Consider the following 22087-nt stretch of genomic DNA (forward strand, 5'->3'; position numbering starts at 1 on the left):
TCACTACAAAGACATTCATTGTTCCTCCAGCTTGCTGCTCTAAGTTTCACAGACCTCCTCCTCCACACACTGGCAGAGTATTAGTGAATGTTCCTTTCATCAGCTCACAACAAGAACAACAGAAAAATGTTTCTTTTGTATCTCCTTACACTTTGAATTTGATTTCAGGTATTGTGAGCAACGGTAAAATCAAAACAAAAGCCAGCCAGAAGCAGCCCATTCCTTCTTCTGGGATCAGCTCTTCAGCCTCTGAATCAGGGGATAAAAGGAAGAATGTACTTTTCTGAAGGATAGGTAAGGGTTACAGGAAAACAGACAAGCAGTCCAAAGGGCATTGGTAAGCAAAGCAGGTTAAAACAGAAGGGCACAAATGCAAGGAATGGCACAAGGACAGAATACACTTTTTAAAAGAACAAATAAATTTGGAATTACAGGCCGATACTTAGAATTGTCAGAAGAGAATTTGAGATAGTTCTCTCATGGTACATTTTCCAACAAAAACCCTACCTTTACCCACAGGCACTGTGTCTCTGGGCTCAGAAGGATTCTCTCAGTGGTATTCTGGGTGTGGATGAATTTGTGCACATTAGGCAATGTCTTAGGAGTGGATTGTTTCCTTGCACCTATGCTATATTCTTAGGAGCATAGTTTCCCTTATATGGTTATTTGGGAAAATGGGTGGGGTCTGCTTTTAAATTTATATTTCTTTTAACGACAGTTCTGCTTGTGCTGTAATCTTCCCTGCAGGAAAATTTTTCTTTCATTTCTTTATTTATGCTGTATGATAACAAGATCAGGAGTTTAGCTGCTCCCTGGAGGTTCATCTGGCTTACCTTCAAAAGCTAAAATCTTATGCTTCTTTCATGCCACAGCCATTTTATTTTCTGTTCCTCAATATGCTCTCCAAATACTGTATAAAACTCCAATCCTGTCTTAGGTCCTGCAAATAAAATCCTCTCCTACAATTTAGGAGAAACTCCTTTCCTAAGAGATTTCTAAGTAGCTTGTAAGCCAAAGAAAGGACAGAGCCTCTGCTTACTTTATCTGTATCAATGCTTTTGTGAAGCCAGCAAATTCAGTCAAATTTAGTGATCTTTGGCAGGTTTGATTCCCCCTGTGAAGAGATCATATGAGCACAGAAATTGCAGAGAAACTGGGCAGCTCTTTTCTGCAGGCGGCATTAGGCAGACTGGCCCACAGCAGCTTTCAAACCTCTGTCATCAGCACAAAGCTGCTTTGGTGGGGCAGTGGTTTGGTGGTTTTTGTGTGTTCACAGACTGTGAGGCAGTCACAGCACGTGCTGTAATCAGCATTTATCTCCACACACTTTGGTTGCTCTCCGTGTTTTCACAGCACAATACCAGGCACAGTGCAGGACTGGGCTCACTCTGTATTCCTAAGCCTGTGTCTTGAAGAAAATACAGGCCATCAAAGTATTCTTTAAGCACATATGGATTAATGTTAGGCAAGTGCTTGTCTGTATTAACACTGATGGTCCTAATAAACCAGTGACCTTTAAAGACAAGCTTCTAAGGCTGAGATTTACTTATCTCATGTGCATAAGTACTATATTTCTGACAGGTAATGAAGTACAGTATCCGAAAACTTCTGTCTCAGAGTTTTAACTTCCTTCTCTCCTAAAACTTCCTCATTTCATATACTTTTGTCAGGTGGAGTGCTTTGGTACCATGCTTCCCACACAGCAGTAGAAACAAAAAACTTCCCTCTGCTGAGCTTAAACATATTTATTAATTAATACTGCATGCTTTCAATCCTTGGCCAAGAGTCTTTCACTACCATTCAATGAGGTATTATCAGGTACCAAGATGATTTTTCTAATCTTTTATGGGGAAAGACATTTAGCTGAATATGATGTCCTACATTGGGAAGTCCCTAATTTACAGTCAAAGTAGGCAAGTAATATGTATGATGTGGAAAGACAAATGGACCTCTGGTGCTACCTGGTTTAAGACCAAATCTTTCACATTAACCTTTCCCTGGAAGTGCACACTTCAGAGAGATTGCATGCATAAATATGATAGTCCACTAGTCCTGTATGAAGTCAAAGGCAGTGCAAGAGGTGAAATTCACTCATCCAGACTGCCCTTTGCTCTTCTAGGCTCTTTGCTAGGGAGCTGGAAGAACTGTTCAAGTGATAGCAAAAAATATGTCCTGGTGGCATTTTCACTAAGGTACCCAGTGCATTTCCTCCTGGCTGCAGATCTGGTCTTGAACAAAGTAAAAATACTTCTCTCTTGGTGTATTTTTAAAGTTGTCCTTTGCAACTGATAGGCATGAAAGAACATCATAATATTTTGCTTTACACATGCTACATCATCCTGCTTGGCATAAATATTTTTTTGATGTCTTCTTTGTTTTGTGAGTAAATATTCACATTCAGTGACAGCAGTAATTGCTGAAAGAAGATGTTCCTTTATCCATTTCCACATTGGTGAAGGGGAAGACAGTAATATTCACAATATACATATGAGTTATCAGGCACAGTCAACATTTTTGTCAGAAATTTTGAAAGTGCTAGCAAGGAAAGAGCATTGGCTTTCTGTCCACGTTGCCACCACTTTCACTGCCTCCCTCACTGAGGGAGCACTGAGAGTTAAGGCACTGTACAGTAAATTACTCTCTGACCCAATTCTGCAACTGATGAGTGTGAAAAAATTTAAAACACTTTAACGTTGCAGAGCTGCAGAATTGAGCTAAAAAAGAGCCAACAATACAAAGCTTTGTTCTCCAGCTTAGGGAGCAGAGTATTTCAAATACTTTAAAGAATGCAGAATTACAGAAGGTCTTGACATGTCTGCTTCAGGAGAGGGCTGCTTGACAACTTCAGTATCTTTTCACACACTGTTCTCTTAATAGATTTTGTCCCTGGTGTCTAAAGATCATTTGAAATAAATCCCCATTCATTTATTAATGTTTTCCATTTATAAAATATTAGCCTGCTCTTCCTTTGGATGCTAATTAGAAAGAATGTGGATCACAAGCAGTGGAATTCCAAGAGACACACTATGGACACATGGGACTGCAGGGATGAAGTAGGAATCTGGGGCAGTGGGGTTCGGGGGAATAGAACAACCACTTTCTGTCCATGACAGCTCTGGGTGACAGTCTTCAACAACGAACTTCTAGTAGGCACTGTTAACACAGAGTCAAAAAATGAAGGCTGAGCTTCTGTGTAAGTAGCAGGCATTAATTATGGTCCCAGGCACCCCTAGGGAGCCTGACTTTCTTTTCTGGAATATCAAGGACACTAACTTAATCTCTGAAGAAGCTTTAAGAGGGAAGTTGCAGTTCCTAATCTCTTGTTAATGACTAAAGGCTGGTCTTGAGTAAGGACCTTGGAATTTTACCCTCTGGGAATTGCTTAGTGTAGGTGACAATGTTTTTGTATTTAGTCACTAAACAATCATGTACCTCTCCCTGAAAGCTTTCGCACTACTTAAAGCACTTCATGCTTGACTGCAGAGAAAACGCTACCTGTGATTTGTTTCTTAGTCTCTATGTCCCTGGTGTGCCGGAGCAGGCGGAGCAGGAGCGGGATCCCCTTCTGCTCTGACACTTCCAGTTTGTTGTCATTGTCCTCAAACACCAAGTTTCTCAGAGCACCACACGCTGCCCGCTGGATGTCCTCATTCTGAACCTCAAGGAGCTGTAAAAGTTTGGGGATGCCACCAAGTGAGAAAACCTGTGAGGAAAATAAAATACAGCAGAGAATCGTCAGATGCTGTAAATAACAAACTCCCCTTTCCCCCCGCCCCAGAAAACCTTTAAATAGTTATAGTTACAGTTATAACGTTTAAATAGTTCTATTCATTTGCTCCTACTTGAGAGATTTGAAGCATAGATCATTAATCATTTGGACATGACTATTAACCTCTGGGCTTTTGTATGACTAATACTTAAAATCCACGACTAGGAGAGGCAACATGTTTTCATAATTAATGTCAGAGAATGATACTAAATCTCTTAGAGCTTTGCCACAGATTTGTACTCTCTGACAAGACATTTAATCACTCTGCTTTTTAGCTTCCATGTTGGTGAAATGAATATTTGAGATTTAATTCTGGAACATTTATAAACAGGTTTTGGGTTTTTTTTCCCCTCAGCAACCAGCCTGATGAAAATGCAGTGTTCTTCCCAATGCATGTATTGAAAGTATATTAAAAACCAATACATTACACTTAATACTTAACTATGCCACACAGAGGAAGAATAGCAAAACTAAGCATCAAAATGTAGAGCATTAACCATTGTTAGCCAGCTATCCATCGAACTACCCACATTTAGCACAGACTACTTTTCAGTGTTTAGATCTTTAGAAAATGAGGTTTTGACCCCAAATGAATGAAGAATTTAAAAGATATTATTTTACAGTAGCTGTATGGAAACAAATAGTTTGTTTTGTTTGAATGAGGAATCCCATACAAACTGTGATATGACACAAGCAAGCCTGAGCTGACTCAGGAGTGAATTTACTCTGGAAAGTACTTTACATTAATGTAACATTGCCAACAGTCTCCTCCAGCATCTCAAAATGCCATATGGTTTTGTGGGAAAACTCACCCTTGTGCAGAACCAACAGCACACGAAAGGCTCAGAAATCTGATATAAGTGTCTTAAACAGTCCAGAGTTTAACGATAAAAAGAATTCAATACAACCAGCAGGTGCTGGCAACATGAAGAAATGGAATGCAACAAAGCCTTCATGGAGTAAACTACACAGCCTGGCAGCCTCTCCTCTGATCCACCTGTACAAAAGGTACAGTTTCTTTATCCTGCTCTGCTGAGCTGATTCCCCCTCTGCTGAGTGATTGCAATCACTCACCAATCACCTAAATGGAATGGAATACAGAATATCTATTCCAGCAGAATGGAATACAGGAATATCTATGGTGAGGGCAGTGGTGCACAGAGCATGCTGAAGGCACATCAATCTATTTTATTGCAGTAGATCAGCCCTTTTGACACCAATACTGTAGTTGTTTGGTTTTTTAAAGTATTTCTGCAGACTTTCTGTCAGTAATTTTAAGGCATTTGTAAAAGGAGTGCTATTTCAATCTAATTTGCTGAGAATTTACAACTACTATTGACTGGTCCTTCTAAATTTTCATTAGCAAACAAAATTCACCAAAATACTGAGAAGTTCACAATAACAAAAACCACTAGACCCACAAACTCTCAAATATCAGGGAACAATAGACAAAGAATGCAGGCTGAAAGGCTAAAAAGGGGACACAAGATGATGCCAACGTGAGCAAGTCTGACGGTGCACCAAACAGAAAAGCTCATTATAGGTTATGTGGGTGCATATGTGAAGCATGTGGCTTCAGGCTGACCACTCCAACCTGAACACTTGTTTTTCTGGGAAGCTGCCTGAGAGAAGTCTATGTAATAACCCACTTGCAAACATTCAATTCTGAAGCTCTGTCCTCAGTTTGAAGTTAAGGTTGCCACCTGTACTGTTATTTTCTCCCAAAACTGACTCTGACATACCCTAAATCAAGTCAAAAACACAGAGAGATGTTTGGCTGTCACTGAACTGGACTACATGCACAAAATTATGGAAATAAGGCTGGGATAACTGAGCACATTACAAACCAAAGCAGGTGTAATAATGTTTTTTAATAGTTAAAATAAACGATTGCCTTACACTTTATTGTACAGAACTGTTCAGCAGGAGAGACATATTTGGGTTCAGTAGTGACATTTAAAGAAAAGGAAGAGAGGATTTTTTTAATAGACCCTTTCAAAACACTTGTAAGAGACTTAAGAAGTTTCTTGTAAGAGACTTCAAAATTTGGTTAATCTAAACAATGTACTAATGCATGTGCATAGTTCCAGTGAGCCTTTAACCTTTTCCCTAATCCATGTATTTTTAAAACACATTTGTGCAGTCCTAACAAACTCTGAAGCTTGGATAAGTTTGCACTGTACTCAGAATTTTCTTTTTTGGGATATTTCTGCATACAACTCAAAAATGAGAGACAGGAGCAACTGTACTGACAAAAAGTTCAGACTCCATGATTTATAAAGGCTGAAAGAATTAAGTTTGTTCAGCTGAAAAAGGGCAAACTGAGTGGGTATACACTGAGTGGGTTCAAAAGAATCTGCAGCAAAACACATAAATGCATTTTAGGGAAAATATCTAACATCAGTATCCTATAAGATTACTCGGACTGCCTTCTTTCTTTTCATGTTGGCACACAGTGCCATAAAGTATAGAATCTTATTTTCTCTGCCTGATTGTAACTGGCAAAAGAATAATTACTTACTTTTCTCCTGGCATCTGCTTTTTGGAAGCTCTCATGCTGTATGAAAGTCACTGCAGCAAGGATCCTGGGGGTGGGCTGTGTATTTTCACTCTTCAGAATGTTCACTGCATGCTCCAGGGTCATCTCCACTTCTGGGCTCCTTAAAAGTATAGACAGAGAGATCTAGTGAAGAAAGACTGCAGAAAAATTATCAGTCTTGTAAAACTAGGATTTTTGTGTTTTTCATGTAACTCTAGCTTTTCTTAGAAATGTTTTTTCCTTTCCAGTAGCAGAAAATATCATAATGGCTTTAAGAGATACTGACATTCAGGGGGAAGAGAAGGTCATAAATATAAGTGTGGTTCTGGAGAAAACAAGTAATGTTTTCAGTTATAATAACAAAATAAAAATATCAGTTTCTATCAGTGTTTCCATCCAGTGGATGAATGAAGAATGTGAAAGGAAGGATGAAGAAGTGGATGAGGATCAAAAGAAAGCCATAACCATGTCAGAGTGACTATTACTGGCCATGAAGATACTTTGATGTTTTCCTCAATAGTGTGAGGATTGTTTTTTTATATTTGTCCTTATGCCTTTCATCAGTGTCTTAGTTCTCAGACTACATCTATGCAGGATTCAGAACCTCCTTTTTTCAAAAAAGGAAGTTGTTCTTGTTTGAAATAGATGGGCAAAGCTATTTTTCAGGTGGGAAAAATAAGAATACCACCCATTAAACTGAGTATGTAGAGATCCTGTGGTAGAGAGCATCAAAAATATGGGCCACCACTTCCAGCATGTTTGCTTAAATGATGATTGTGTTAGACAACCATATAAAAAAAATTGAAAGAGAGGTCACCAAACACATTTTTTTCCCCAGTAAATGGAACATAAAACAATTATTAGCACAATCAGGTGCATTAGCTCTGGGACAGGTGGTTATGCTCCCCAGACTTTTTATTTACTTTTGGTTTCAAATATGCTGCACCCAGATAAAAAAATGGGAAGAGAAAAGTTGACAAGAATGTGAGCATTCTTTTTTTTTTTTTTAATCCAGATCATTTTGTAGTAGCAGATGTGCCACCAGCCAGAAAGGAATGAGAGAGCCGTCTGTGACCCACAGTGAAACAAGCAGCAATTGGCAATAACTCCCTACTGCAGAGCTATCAGAATCAGAATGGTTTACTTGATAATCATTCTCAGCAAATGAATCTGTAGTTAGACATTTTAACTCAATTACCTTTTACATAAAAATTAGTACCTGGGAAATATATTAACTAAAGTTGAAACTTAATTTTTTTTTCTTTAAACTAAGCAGAAATATTAAATAATAATTAACAATGTTCAGAAAAGGGGAATTTGGAAAATTAGCCAGATCATATTCCTTCTTTTTACTCTGTAGTGGAACAGAAAAACAGGCTTTTCAAACTTTGGTTTTAGTTACAAGTCTTAAATCAGCAAAGCTTTTGAGACCGTGTTATAAATCTGCACATGTGACCATGTCTACCTGTTGGACACAGCAATAATTTTGGAGTGTTGTGACCAAATTCAGTCACTTTCTGTGAGCAGCAGACATCTCTGATGTACTAAATCGTGGCATTTCACTGACCAGCAGCTGAAGAGGGACAGAACCATGGGCTTCCAAAGGTCCAGGCTGATGTATGAGCTGATCCCTCAGGGCACACCAGAGAGTTTATGTGGGAACTCAGCCTCAGGATGCCAAAGGTGGCCTAGAGGAGTAAAAGTCCACCAGGAGCCACTGCCAGGCTGATATGGACACATGGACAGGCAGACAGTGCATTTCTAGGTGCTGGGGGTGTAGCTCTGCCCTGACACTGACAGCAGCTCCCCCATCAGTTATCCCTTCATGCAGCAGGCAGAGGATTTCTCTCCTGTTGTGCACTGCCATACTTGGCTTGCTCTCCATTGGATAAAAATAACATTCCCTAACGTTTTATCTGGCAGCAATAAGGGATGCAATACCATCTCTGACCCTCAATGGTATTCACAAAGCTGCAGCACCCTAACTCTTGTCAAAATAGAATTTGATGCAAAGATTCCATTCCCACCCTCAAAGTATTTACAGGCAAACTTTATTAGCTCTGTGGCTGACTGGCACATGAAGAGACACCAAACAAATGGTCAGCCAGGCAGAGGTTGTTAAACAGCACAATGATTTGACAGATTCTGACTTAATTGCCAAAGTATACCAGTTTTGAGACAAATACAGTTTGTGGCAGCTTTCAGCACATTTAGCGGTCAGATTCTGCAAGCAGCCATTTCTCAGACAGCTTCAGGTTGAGCCTCTCTCTTTTCTAAGCTCTTAATCACAAGGATGCTTTTAACTGATTAATTTCAGCAGAAGACACAGAGATAGTATCTCTGTACTCTGATTTTTTTCCACTTCGCTTTCATAGCATGAGCTAATCCTTTTACAGGAAGTTTGGAAATGCTTTTGTGATGTGTTTCAAATACTGTACACAGCTGGTCCACTACTTCTCTTTAACCTTACACAACTATTTTACATTCTCTTAATTCACTTGGAAAGACTTAAATGGTGGCTTGTGTTAAAAAAGAAAAAAAAACCAGATTTCTGGAAAAATTAAATTACTCCAAAAACAAGCTTATCTTTTTCTTTTCCTTTATATTACTAAGGGAGTAATATGTCAGATAAATGCAACCTTCAAATAAGAGAATGAGAAATAACAAGAAAACTGAGAGTGTCTACAAACTCCTTGAACTGAGAGAACTTCTGGCAAATGCTGAACCTAAAAGCTGGCACTTAACAAATTATGCCATCACAAAGATTTCCAGCAGATCACAAATCTTCCATCTGAGTGAACATGGTCACATTAAAGCCACTTGCACAATGATTCAAGACTGATTTTTCCACCTGCAGGTATTAAAATACTTTGGTTGCTGCTTGTACAGACAGACAACCAGACTCCAGTGTCTGCACCTCCAAGAGAAAAGCCAAAATTGCTCCTACATGTAATTCAAGAAAAAATTGTTGATTGTGGCTCAGAAATGCATTCTAGAATGTGCCAGAAGTTAAGCAGATTATTAAATCAATGGGATATATGTTTGTAAATTGTCTTACTGAAAAACAAAGTCCTCCCTACTGAGAAACAAACCCAGGTACCTATTTTCAGTATTACTACTCCAAAATTCAGTTGTTGTGACCTCTCACTTGGTTTTTCTGGACTTAATAGCTGCAAAGTCTGAATACTTATGAGTCAACATAATTAATGTCAGATCTCATAAATCCTGCATCACCCAGAGATGAAAATTTCAATCCAGACCAGCAGTGAGCATAATACCATATATGTTTGCAAATATAATCATAACACACAACATTTAGTTGACAACAAAAAATACCTGATCTGCACATAGCAGTGGTATCAGGTGATGCCTTTCTCACACAGCAAGAAACACAGGAAAAAAAAAAAGAAAGATTGGTCTTCAGAAAGATGAACTTAACAGCTACACAGTTATGGGAAAACAGCCATTCCTTAATAACACTTGTAAATTACACTACGATTAACTTAAACAGAAATGTTCGGATCCTTATTTGAACTATGAAACAACAACAAAAACCAGAATAAACATGCAAGTAACCATCTCCTGTATACCAAGTGGCTTGTTCTGTCCACTGAAATGCAGCAGCTGTGGAAAGAGTCGGAATTATTCTAAAATGAAAAGATATTCACTCCTGAAGGGAAATTCAGAAATAATAAAATTTCTCTTTTGAAAATGGAACAGATTTTAAACATTCTGAAATCTTCTCTGGAAAGGAATTTTTGGTGGAGGAAGTAATTTTGGGAAAAAACCCAAACAACCCTTTCCAGTATTTTAAACAATTTTCATGAAGTGTGGGGGCAGATTTGGGACTTTTTGGTATGGAGCTAACAGAGTTTCAAATAAGGATAACTCCCTCAGAGCATGTAGGATCTCATGGTAGTGGTAAGCTCTGGGGTCTTGGGATTCCGAGCAGTTTGCATTTGTTCTAGGGAATGATGGTACTACAGAGCTAAGAAAAATTTCTGCCTGTGTTTTACCTGAAGTTTATAAAAACTAAGAAGTGTCCTTGAAACCATGGAGGATTTTTAACTGGAAATTGTCAGTCTGCCAAAAGCTGTCCCATGGTACATTTCTGACCTGTTCCCGTGAGAACCAGTGCTGATATCGTATGGGCTCTTGTGAGCACAAAATTTGCCAATACAATTTTGTGTATTGTGACTTAGGTTGTAAATTACTCAGTGACTGTTTCATGTCTGCTGATAAAGTTAACTCTTGGCAAAAGAGGGTCCCAAACTTCAGCAGGAGGTGTAGACCTTGCACTGTACATACATATACAGTTTTCCTCCCCTTTCCTCCGTTGCACTGGATGTGGCTTTTTAAAAGCCAATCTACTTTCTGCCTCCTCTGCACTGATACTTCATGCATGGTGCTGGCTGCTGAACCACAGGCTATCAGTTTACTTTCTAACAAGCACGTTCCTGTCAGCTGTGAGAGCCCAGAGCCAAAGCAGGTCCTGCACTGTGCTTACCCCAGCTGAGATCCATTGAGGGTCACTTGCTCGCTCTGCAGGAAACCGTTTCTCCCTGCTGCGGCCACAGCAGCTGTCACTGGCATTCTCTTCCCATCCGTTTCTGCAGTGACACTGGCTATGGAAGCTGGCTGGGAAACCTCCCTCCTGCTCTGGGTGTTTCTGAAGGCGGTTTGGTAGAAGCTGGACCTCATAGATTGCCTGTTCTGAGACAAGCGGGACACGGTCGGGGACCTCACTTGTCCCATTGCACTCTCCGAGGCCAGGTAGTTTTCCTTCTCCAGGAGGTTGCTCATGCTGCGGCTGTTGCCAGGCTGGTGGTACAGAGGGACAGTGGGGCTGGGGTAGGCACCATCAGGGACAGCATCAGTGACAGTCCCCACGCGGGACTGTCTCTTGAAGGAGCGTCCCCTGTGCATGGAGTCACGCAGGGTGTAACCAATGATCTCGGAGCGAGCATATCTTGGCGGCACAGTCCCGCTGGATCTCAGGCCGTCTCCGTGTCTCGTGGAGAATCCGGCTGAAATCCCTCCATCGTAGTGAAAGTCGTTGGACACGTAGGCCAATCTTTCCGGATTTCGCTGGGGTGAAACCTCCAGTCTCTTCAGAGGCTGCCTTTGAGCTCTCTCTTCCATCATCCTGTAAGCAATCCTTGTCCCCCAGCCATTGGTGTAAGAGGATGGGGAGGCAACCTGCTCCAGGGGGGGGCATGAAACAACAGGAGCCACAGTAAGGTCACAGCATGTAGGATTAGCAGCAGAGAAACCAAACCAAACCAAACAAAGTAATGGCAAAAATTCTACAGAGTGCTCTCGGAATCTCATAAAAATTTGTGAACATTGCTAAAATTGTGCATCAAATGGCATTCTGCCACACTTCTTGGTACCTCCCTCATGAAGGCAGGAAGAAGTACAGTCTAAACATCAAGAAACAAAGGCTAAGCATCCAATCTTCTGTCATGAACTCAAAATAGTTGCATAAGTCAATTAAGCCAGGTAATGAACAAATTGATTATTAATGGAGATCTTTTTCTGTTGAAACTCCTTGGGGATTAACACCAACATCTGCTATTAAAGCTAAATTCAAGGCTGTCTAATAGACAGAAGAAAATTAATCAAACAGATATAAAAAATATTATACTGAAGTGTCTGCATATTGATAATAACCTTATTAATATAAAATTATTTAGCACTCGTGTTCGTTTGTGGTAGGATCTAGTAAAAGGAGATAAATAGTCCCCTCCCTGTTTGTCTAGCCTCTTAAAAATTAAGGAGATTGTATAACATTCCAAGAAAATTAAAATTACCATTTCGCCATCTCAATGATTTCCCTAATTCTACAGTTGCAATTTTAGATTATTTTTTCTTCCTATACCTAATGGGGACAGACTGTACTGGATCATCATCTTGCTTTACAATTTTCTCTTTTCTAACCAAACAAATCCACTGCCACCAACCTTTCTTTGTAGAATGTATCTTCAAGACTCTTACTTTTAGGTACCGTTTGAGGCCTCTTGATTCTTATACTTTTTCTTGTACTCCATATTGGACTGCATACTCCATTCAAAACCTTCCAGAACTAAATCAACTTGGGACACTATCTGGCCTTGAAATAGAGGAGTCATGGACCAGTTCTTAAAAAAATCAGTAAGCATAGGGGCATACATCCATAGAAGAAAGCTCCATATTTTCCATTTTCACATTGTGTTGAAGTTTAGAAATATAAATGGCATTTTTAAGGTAAACTGAGAAGTTTACACAAGCTTTTAATTAAACAAACAGTGCTTAACAGATAGATGCCAGACTGAATTCCCTTAATTTCACTGTTAAGGAGATCCTGAGGGTGATAGTTGACTCACAAAGGAGTAAAGGTTATCGAAACTAGCAGGCTCCAGAAAAGATCATTGGATGTATCTGTTTATTCTACAGAAGTTATGCAAGGATATCTTTATCTGTTGTTTGGGGATAATTAACGTTTTTTGTGGCTTTTCCCAGCTTTTACACTTTTTTCTCTTTTCTCCCCACCCCCTGCCTGGTAAACTGTGTTATTTTCTAGTGATTCCTATGTCACCTCCAGTTTTCTTCTTGTTGCTGCCTTCTGGAAGGAGTGAATTCAGGTCAAATATTATGGACTGCAGGACAGATGAGAATAGAGGATGGGAGGACAGAGAATGGAATGTGTTTAGGTAAATGCTTCTGTCTCTCCCTATAGAGAGCCAGAGCTGCTCCACTGGTCAAAAGCTGGGCTATTGCTTTTAGTGACAAAATGCCTTGAGTTTTGTCTTGAGTAGTCTAAAATTAGGAAAGAATTTCCCCTTTCATACACAGTTGTTTACCAAATAAATGTTTCTGTTCTCAAGCCAAAATGCTTTCAGTTTACTAAATTGATTGTGCAGGAGCATTGCTATTGAGCTGTGTTGATTTCCCAGGGGCTCATTCAAATAGGTTCAAAACCAATTATGCACTGTGTCAAAAACCCTGCAGAAAACCAATTATTTATCTCAGCACTCAGGCCATGACCCTAAGAAAAGCTGGTCAAAATAACAAGAAAATTTATGATTAGATGGTTTAGAAACACCATTATATTGCAAGGACTGTACTGCTGGAATTCTTGTAATGATAAAACAGGTTACAACAAGAGTAGTTAAAATGATGAGGAGCTACTCTATCTTGTGAAAATTAAAGTATTTGTGAAACTAAAGCAATCTGTTTTCATTTGGTTTTGGATGCTTAATTCTGTTTGCCTGGGCAGCCTGGCCTCTGGCCACCCTGAGGTACAGATGTGCTGACTGAGCTGCTGGAGGGATGAAGTTCTGACTTGTCACAGCCTTTGCCTTAGTGGAGTGTAAATATGATTTTTCATTTTCTACCCAGATGCCAATTCTCACAAACCCAACAGGACTGCAAACAGCCCATCTGTATGACTGACTTGGATTTGGATATTGAGCTCTGAAGTCATTGGAAGGAAGGGAGAACATGAAGAGATTTCATTGTAAAACCCTCATTTTCTAAAAACCAGGTTTTAAGAAGAAAACAAAAAAGCAAACAAACCTTGTAACACCATCTAAATGCTATTATTTGTGGCGACAAAATGAATAAACTATATGTGTGATACTATTTTTATTTCTATTTATTTGTTTCCTTTCCTCACCTGGTTTGGCTGGTAATATGAGAAACTGTAGGGAGACCTTGGTGCAAAATCATTCTCAGTGATCCCCATGTTGTAGACACGCTCTGGTACACTGGATGCACGGTGCAGGCTGCCTGGAACCAAAGACTAATATTAGTAAGATCTTACCAAAACATGGCATTGTTATAGAGGATGATACGCAATACTGGTAGCAGTCAGCGCTGACATTTATATAAGCTGAAAATTGAACAGGGACATGATGGAGGGATATTTGCATTTTCCCGAGGATACAAGCCATTTTTTTTCCAGTTCCCTATGTACTTTGCTTAAGAGTTATTTTTAGCTTTTAGGAGTCCAGTGACTTGTGCAGCTATGAAAAATGTTTTAGCAAAGCAAGCTGATATTTTAAATATCCCAGATAACAAACTGATTAAGTGCTGAGAAACAGTATCACTGAACTAAAACCACTTATTTTTCACTGTAACCACTTTGAATGTACATGCAAATATATAAATGCATGGTTTACCCTGGCTGACTATGACATGCAAAGTACACAAGAGATGAAAATATTGCAGCTGTAGATCGGAGCTAAGAAGCACAGGTTGATGTCTGTATCTGTTACTGTGCACCCTAGAGATGCAGATTTCACTATGTACAGTTGTAAACAACCAGCACACTCTGAGTATAGACTCTTTGAGTATAGACTATTTCACAGTTGCCTGCCTCAGCCGCTGATGTTTCTTCCCCCTCAGGTGCTAATTTAATGACAATGTATTGGAGCAAATAATGCTTTACTGATCTCAGTGCTCCACCCAAGCAGCACAAAGAGTCTGTGAACAAACTCTATGGCTCATGGTGCTGTAAAGTTGGATTGTCCAACGACACTTCAAATCTGCATCTAAAAGGTTCACTAATCCTACAAATAATATCAAAGATCCACATCTTATCTAGTTATCTGCTCTGATTATTTTTTTTCCCATGACCCAGCTCTGAAAATAGAGCAGCACATTGTGGTTTTTTTTTCCAGTAAAACCCCAAACAGGCCAACAAAACCTTTGGGCTGTTCCTTTTTTTCACGGATATAATGCATTTTCAAAGACTGAGTGCTTCTATTAACAAAACTTTCAAAAGCAACTGATATTAATGAAATATTTATTTATGAGATGCCCACGTTACTATGAGAATCTGCATATAGGAATATAATGAACACAGGTTTAAAGAGGTGAAATAGAAGTTGAAATCAAGAACTCAAATCAGTCATAAATGGGCCTACTAGGCTGAACAGGTAACAGTGGTCAATAAAGAAGTTAACTGGCCATCAATTTTCAAAATAGTAAATATTACCTGAGATACTACAGAAAAGAAATCTAAAGAACCAATAGCCGACTTGCCCAAACTGCTGAAGACCAAATTTGTGTATCACATAATACAGTAAAATACAATGCAATATAATGGCAGACAGTGATAATTTGAGGCTTTATAAAAGCAATTATTTTGCTTGTTTAATCATACTTTCCAATTCTCTCATTTTGGCAGATTTAAACATGTATGATTTGTTAGGACATATTCACAGTAACTTCGTGTCATGAGAGTGGAATGGTGCAACTTGGTCAAACTCATGATTTGGATTGTAATCATTCCTTCCTGACATTACAAGGTTACCATAGCCCAAGGGTTACCTGAGCACATGAGAAAGAGGCAGGAGTAAATTGTTCTCTTATACTGCAAAAAATTCATAGAAATGTGCACCAACATCCCAAATCCACAGATTTGTATGGATGTCTTATTTGTGTCATGTAACTCCCATAGAAATGTGCTATTTCAGGTGCCTAGTAAGAGTCCACCTCAGCTAAGTGCTGGCTTTTTAAAGATTTACTTTCTTCATTGCTGCATATTAAAGGACTTTCATACAATAAATCATGAAATATAAATAACCATAAATTTCTGTTTCTTTACAGTTTGTATTTTTTTTCCTGTTTGTACTGTACTTAGTGAGAAAGTATTCTCAGTTACCTACTTAGGTCATAAGGGCCCTTTCAGCAAGTAATTTTTGCATATTTCAGGTAACTCTATGGTTGTCTTTATTAAAAATAAAAACACAAAAAAGAGGGTAAGTTAAAAATAACAAGGCCATCCATTAACTGGTTGAGGATAAACTACATATCTAATAGTTCCCTCCTTAGAAGAACAAAATACAGTCAATCAAAAATTGTACCATGCAGCTATCTTTCAAGCAGTCCCCTTTTTTCACCTTCAGTCTCCCTGTGAAATTATCCATCAGTAAAAGCTTTTCTCTTTCAGAGACAAACACATGGAATTTTCCAACCTATGGAATTTTACTTTGCAGTTATGCCTTGCTTGCTCTTATCACATCAGTAAATTATTTTGCTGGCCTTTTACCTGTAGATTTATTAGGCAGACATAAAAGGCATGTTTTTTACTGTGTGCTGGTTACTTGTGCCAAAAGTCAGGGTGGTAAAGGAAAAAGTGTGAAGTGCTGTGCCTTTCCAACAGTTATGAGATACAGAACAGGTGATCTGATCAGAACTTGCCTGTGCCAGTGAGGCTTCCCTCAGTTTATTTTCACCATACTACAAAAACCTTACACACCCAGTGCACTGTTTTGTTGTTTGATTTTAAAAAGCCATTAATTATTAGTTTTTAAATTTATATGATGTTCTCATTTACTGTTAGGACTAATACTCTTTGACTGTGGTTCTCAGTGTTTTAAGTCTCACAAAAACTTTCTCCTGAGGAAATAAGCACATGATTCAGTTAACTCATCCACAGGGGACAAACACTATTTGAGAGGCCAGAGGACACCACAGTTGATCTCCAGCAGCCAATCAGGATAAAAAAATGGGTTTGCTTCAGGCCCTGCATTATGTCTGTCAACCCATAAGGGTATTTTGGACAACTCAGGCATCTCAGACAGCACAAGACCCATGTGTGGGCAGTTGAGTGGAACTGCTTATCAGTTGCCTCTCTGCTGTCAGGATGAACTAAAACAACTAAGGAACGCCTTGGATGTGTCAGTGGAGGAGGCAAACTGAACCCCTCTGCTCTTTTCTACGCCTAAAATAAAAGTGCAGAAGCCACCTGATATTGCAACAGTTACAAGAAAATTCTGAGACCAGAAAAAAATAATTCCAGTATCAGGAGGCAGCAGGCTGTACAGATGACTGAGCAGAAATCCCATCTGTCTCCAGAGAGGCTCTTCTCAAGGCCCCTTTGTTCCCCTGGAAGTGACAGTCCCAACACCTCCCAAGGCCTTGAAACTTCTGCCCAGCAATCACTGCCTATGGCTGCAGACAGACCACCCCAATGTTTGCTTTGCTTTCAGAAACAACAATGACAAGAGGCATCTCTAAGATATCTGGAAGATGAAAAGGACAATTATCTCCACTAAGCAGCTGGGTGTATCGAATCCCCCTTAAATCACGTACAGGGGTAACTCTGTGTTGTGAGTCTTCTTCAGCGCTTTTGTATTTCAATGGATACTATGAAAGCCAAATTTTGATTTTGAACCTCTCAGTGTAGTCCTCAATGTGTACCTGTACACATCAGTGTAAGAGGAACTGAGGGACTGTCACACAGCCTGAGTGCCCCCCTGCCCAGTGCTCACTGTCCACTCCTGCTCAGGGCACCTGGTTGGTCACCTCCTCCATGGGGACTCCTCAGTGCTCCTGGACTGGCACTCTTGCATCCCTTTTTATACTTCAGCACTCAGGATGGACTGAAATTATGACATTTAATAATGGCATATCAAAACCATCACTGAATCCCTTCATCTCCAGATCAAAGAGCTTTCCTTTTGATTGTGCTCCTTCATCACTCCGCCAGCACATGCCTGGTCCCAGAGGAGTTTTTCTAACATTTTGTGTTGGTTAGGACATTTACACAAGGGTCCAAATTTAAGAAAAAGATTTCTTCTGGCTCAGGAAGCAGAGGCGAGGAATGTAACAAAACCAACAAAATTTGAAAGTCAACATGGATATTTTTTCTACTTCCTTATCCCAGAAAGATAGAAACAGAAAATTACTATGGAACAGTTAACATGCCAGCATTCTGCAAAATAGAAAGCTAAGGATAGAAAAGTGCCCCGAGTCCCTAAAAGCAACTGCAATAAGAAAACACTATGAATTTTTTAAATTATTAAATGCGAGGAATAAAAAAGTCTCTGATTTCTACCGTCTTACATCTGATGCTGTTTATTTGGAAATCATGCAAGATTGAATTCTGCTTTTATTTTTTTGTTTGGTTGGTTTTTCAATAAACACACTGTGTTTATAAAACTTGTTAGAAAAAGAATCAGTACACAGGCAGCAGTTCATCAGGCCTTTTGGTTTTGTGTGATACATTACGCAATTCTGCCCTCATTTTTTACAATCAGGATCTGATAAGGATGCCTTAAAGAGCCAATCAAAATCCAAAAGGAACAAGAGGAGAGGCAAGTGGACTCATTAACAGAATGAAGTTTAAATAATTCCTAAAATGTATATGAAATAAAAACAGCATGTGCAACAAAACACCAGTCATTAAAATCTCTGATTCCAAATGCCACTTTTACTTTGATAAGGTGGAAACACCTACCATTGTATTTCCATTCCTAAATAGCATCCAGAAATTTGATATGACTGCTTTAGCTATTCAAAATGTTTAAGGGCAGCACAATCTTTAATTTATAAAGGCTCAGCAGTGGATAAACTGGACAAGTTGCAGCTGTTGTTGAGCTGCTTGAAAAGCTATTAACAAATCTTGACAACATCTTGAGAAGAGTTGAGGACATATGTAACTTCAATCCTTTGGCAGCAGGTGGAATCCTCAAATCTGAAGACTATTGAATTTCTATTATCAGAAAGAAGCACACCTTCCAAAAGGGGGAAAAGGGCATGAAACAACAAACAGTATGGGGGTAGCAGATAAAAAAAATCATTTTTTCCACACAAAAGCAGTGCCGAAGGCTAAGCAGACACCTCTAATTTGAAACTCTAAGGAGAAATTATGCTGGCTGACAAATTGCTTCTTGTGGCTTCAAAGCGTCAGTAGAGTATAGTCAGAGTAGAGTCAGTAGAAAAAGGATGTGCACTGATGACACTGGGCAAGACCTTTCCTAGCGCTGATTTTTCACACCCAGTGGTTATGTGCTTGGCTAATTTTAGGCATGCATGTGAACACTGTGGTTTGGTATGCACTAAGTACCTCGCTGAGCAGAGTCTGAAATTCTCCTACAGACAGGACAGTTATGTCACAGGGGACTGCTCCTGCTCCCTCTAAATCTTTGTAATCCTCCCCTGAAACTGCAAACAATACAGGAACCTTGATGAATGTAGCCAGAAAAGGGCTGTAATTCACAGAAAAGGAAGCTTTTGCATGTAAAAAAGGGCATAGTTGTTAAAAGTTCCCTACAGATCAGAATTCAAATCTTTCTGGTCCATTTTTGAGCAAGTCTATATAGAAAGCACATTGGGGCACACATGCAAGTTTATATATATTTTTCAGGAAAGTCAACATGTTAAATGCAAGACTGACTATAATTCACATTATATATATTAAAGATCTAGACAGATATACATGTATTATACATATGCATAAATTAATGGAATGCATTTCAGTTTTCATTATTTTTTTCTGAGTTTTACAGTGGAACTAAAAATTGTACAACAACTTGCCCATAAAAATATGTTTGAAAGAAGAAAAGTTCATTTTTGCATGAACAAGACATGTTACAGACATGGCATTTTCCATCCCTTAGCCTGAAGTTTAAAGGTTTTGGTGTCTCAGAAATGCAAGGGCATCAAATACTTGACTTTTAGAAAAACAAAGCAAACCAAGATAACTATCCCCAAATACATCAGGTCTGTTAATGTATTCCAGAGAAGCCAGGATGACTTGAGAGCAGGGGAACTCTGTTTTCACAGTGTTTTATGCATGGTTTAGAGACATGAGCTCAGGTTCATTACACTGTATCATTTATAAACTACTGCTTAAAAAGCTTTTTGCAGGCTCTCTGCTGAGAGAAAAAGAAATTAAGCTACCCTAAAAGTGTTTAGAATCTGTATTTAAATGACAGCAGCCAAGCTAAGGACTTGCATGTTTATCTGTACATTGTACACCCGTTTACGTGATTAAACTGATTTCTACAAGCAGAATATGTCCATTTTTTGCCATGAGCTGTTTTTTAAAATAGAGGCCAGACAAAGAACAAGAAAATATTCGTCTGCCTGACTCTTAAGATAAATGAGTGAAATATGGTTATAAAGACTTCTGTCTCACAGCTTTTAGCAAGTGAAAGGTGAAAGCTTCTTTAAGGACAATAGAGCAACAGGGCATGTAGCCTGCGAGTCAGTCACATCTTCCCACTTAAAATTAAAGTCTCATGGTATATAAAGTTTTCATGAATAGTTAAGACTAAACCCCTCGAGCATTTTGTCTTTAACCGTCAGCACCTGGCAGGCACCCTGTGGGTGCCTGGTGCTGTGGTCGGGCTCTGCTTGGGGCACAAGGTGTGGCTGCAGATTTCCTGACGGGTTTGGCCTTCTGGCTACAAGATCTGGGAAGCCAGGGATGATTGACGTCAATTTGTAGCATGCATGTCAAAGAACTGGGTAAATAATGTCTGATAGCATTATCGTTCTGTGCTTCCCGTTCATGCCTTTCCTAGAGTCACTTTTCCAAACTATTTTTTTTTTTTTTGTAATTTCACGGTTAAACAAGGCAAAACTTTTCCAACGATTCTTCCCATTTTACTTCGCAAAAAGGAGCAGTGGGTAAAGCTAAAGGCACTAAAATAAGCACGTGGAGCGGCTGTTGGATCAGGAGAATTTCAGCTCGGTTCCCTTCTCGGGCAGCGGAGAGCCTGGAGCGGCCGCGCCACGCACCGAGTTACGGCGGAGGTTGGGAGGGAGAAACTTCTGACGCGCGGCGGTGGCAAAAGAGTAAAAGAAGAGGCGACAGAGCCACGATTTTGTGCCCGAGCGGTCCACACGCCCAGAGCCGGGAAGCCGTGGACACGGGGCCAGCTGGGGTCCCATCCCGAAGCCGTGTCCCAGGTCCCTTCCCGCCTCCCGCCGCCACCGGAGAGCATCGCGGGGCGGGGCGGGGCGGGCACTCACCATTGTACAGAGAACCCCGGCTCTTCCTGGCCAGCGTCTGCTGGACCTGCCGGTGGATCCGCAGCGCCTTCTCCTCCCCGGCGCGATCTCCCGACAGCTTCAGCCGGTCCTCGGAGGGCAGCGCCAGGCTGGAGCTGTCCAGCTCGCCCAGGATCTGCTGGCCCAGCACGGTGCGGATGTAGCCCTGCTCGGGCCCGCGGCCGGCCATGGGCACGGCCGGGCTGCGCTCGGCTCCGCGGACCTGTTGCGCCTCCGCCGCTTCCCCAGCGCCGGGGCCGAGCCGCGCCCAGCGCGCCCCGCCCGCCGCACAGGTGCCAGGCACGGCCCTCTCCCCGCCCCGCCCCGCGGGGACCGGCACTCCCCTCCCTGCTCGGCCCCTGGCCGCTGTTCCGCTCCTCTGCCCTGCCCGCCGGGGGAAAGGGTCCGCCGGGGCTGCCCGGCACAGCACGGCATAGCCCAGCCCGGCACAGCCCAACCCAGCCCAGCCCAGCCTGGCACAGCCCAGCCCGGCACAGCACAGCCCAGCCCGGTACAGCACAGCCCAGCCCGGCACAGCCCAGCCCGGCACAGCCCAGCCCAGCCTGGCACAGCCCAGCCCGGCACAGCCCAGCCCAGCCTGGCACAGCCCAGCCCGGCACAGCCCAGCCTGGCACAGCCCAGCCCGGCACAGCCCAGCCCAGCCCTCGCTAGCGGGGAGCGGCCGCCGCCGCCGGGAACCGCCGCTTGTCCCCGTCCTTCCGCCGGGGCAGTCCCGAAGCGGCCGGGACTGAGCTCCTGGGGCCGCGATCGTGCGTTTGTGTGCGTGTTTGTGTTTGTTTTTGTGTTTGTGTGTGCTTGTGTCGCACCCGCCAGGACACCGGGTTCCCGTGGCACACGCGCCCCCCCCGTGAACAAATGCACGGACCCATTTTAAACGTATAAATATGCGCTGTCCTCATGTGCCATCCTCATCACGGTATATATAAGATAATTCGATATTCTTGCGCATTTAGACATTTTGTAGGTAAGTTTCAGCCTGGAAATAGAAG

General features: G+C 41.1%; 1 protein-coding gene across 2 annotated transcripts in view; it reads right to left on the reverse strand.

The window, feature by feature from the left end:
* PKP2 (plakophilin 2) overlaps nucleotides 1-21267 on the reverse strand; it is a 36550-nt gene extending 15283 nt beyond the window's left edge. The window contains exons 1-5 of one of the 2 annotated variants that reach the window (XM_053944074.1): nucleotides 21060-21267; nucleotides 13966-14078; nucleotides 10816-11507; nucleotides 6291-6429; nucleotides 3496-3703 (exon numbers count right to left, since the gene is read on the reverse strand). In XM_053944074.1, coding sequence (XP_053800049.1) covers nucleotides 3496-3703; nucleotides 6291-6429; nucleotides 10816-11507; nucleotides 13966-14078; nucleotides 21060-21267 — 1360 coding nt within the window. Of the gene's footprint in view, nucleotides 1-3495; nucleotides 3704-6290; nucleotides 6430-10815; nucleotides 11511-13965; nucleotides 14079-21059 lie in introns of both variants that reach the window. The other variant, XM_053944075.1, reaches the window with a different exon arrangement.
* Nucleotides 21268-22087: the final 820 nt, after the last annotated feature.

This window comes from Vidua chalybeata, chromosome 5 (genome assembly GCF_026979565.1).
Source record: "Vidua chalybeata isolate OUT-0048 chromosome 5, bVidCha1 merged haplotype, whole genome shotgun sequence".
In the NCBI taxonomy this organism is placed as follows: Eukaryota; Metazoa; Chordata; class Aves; order Passeriformes; family Viduidae; genus Vidua; species Vidua chalybeata.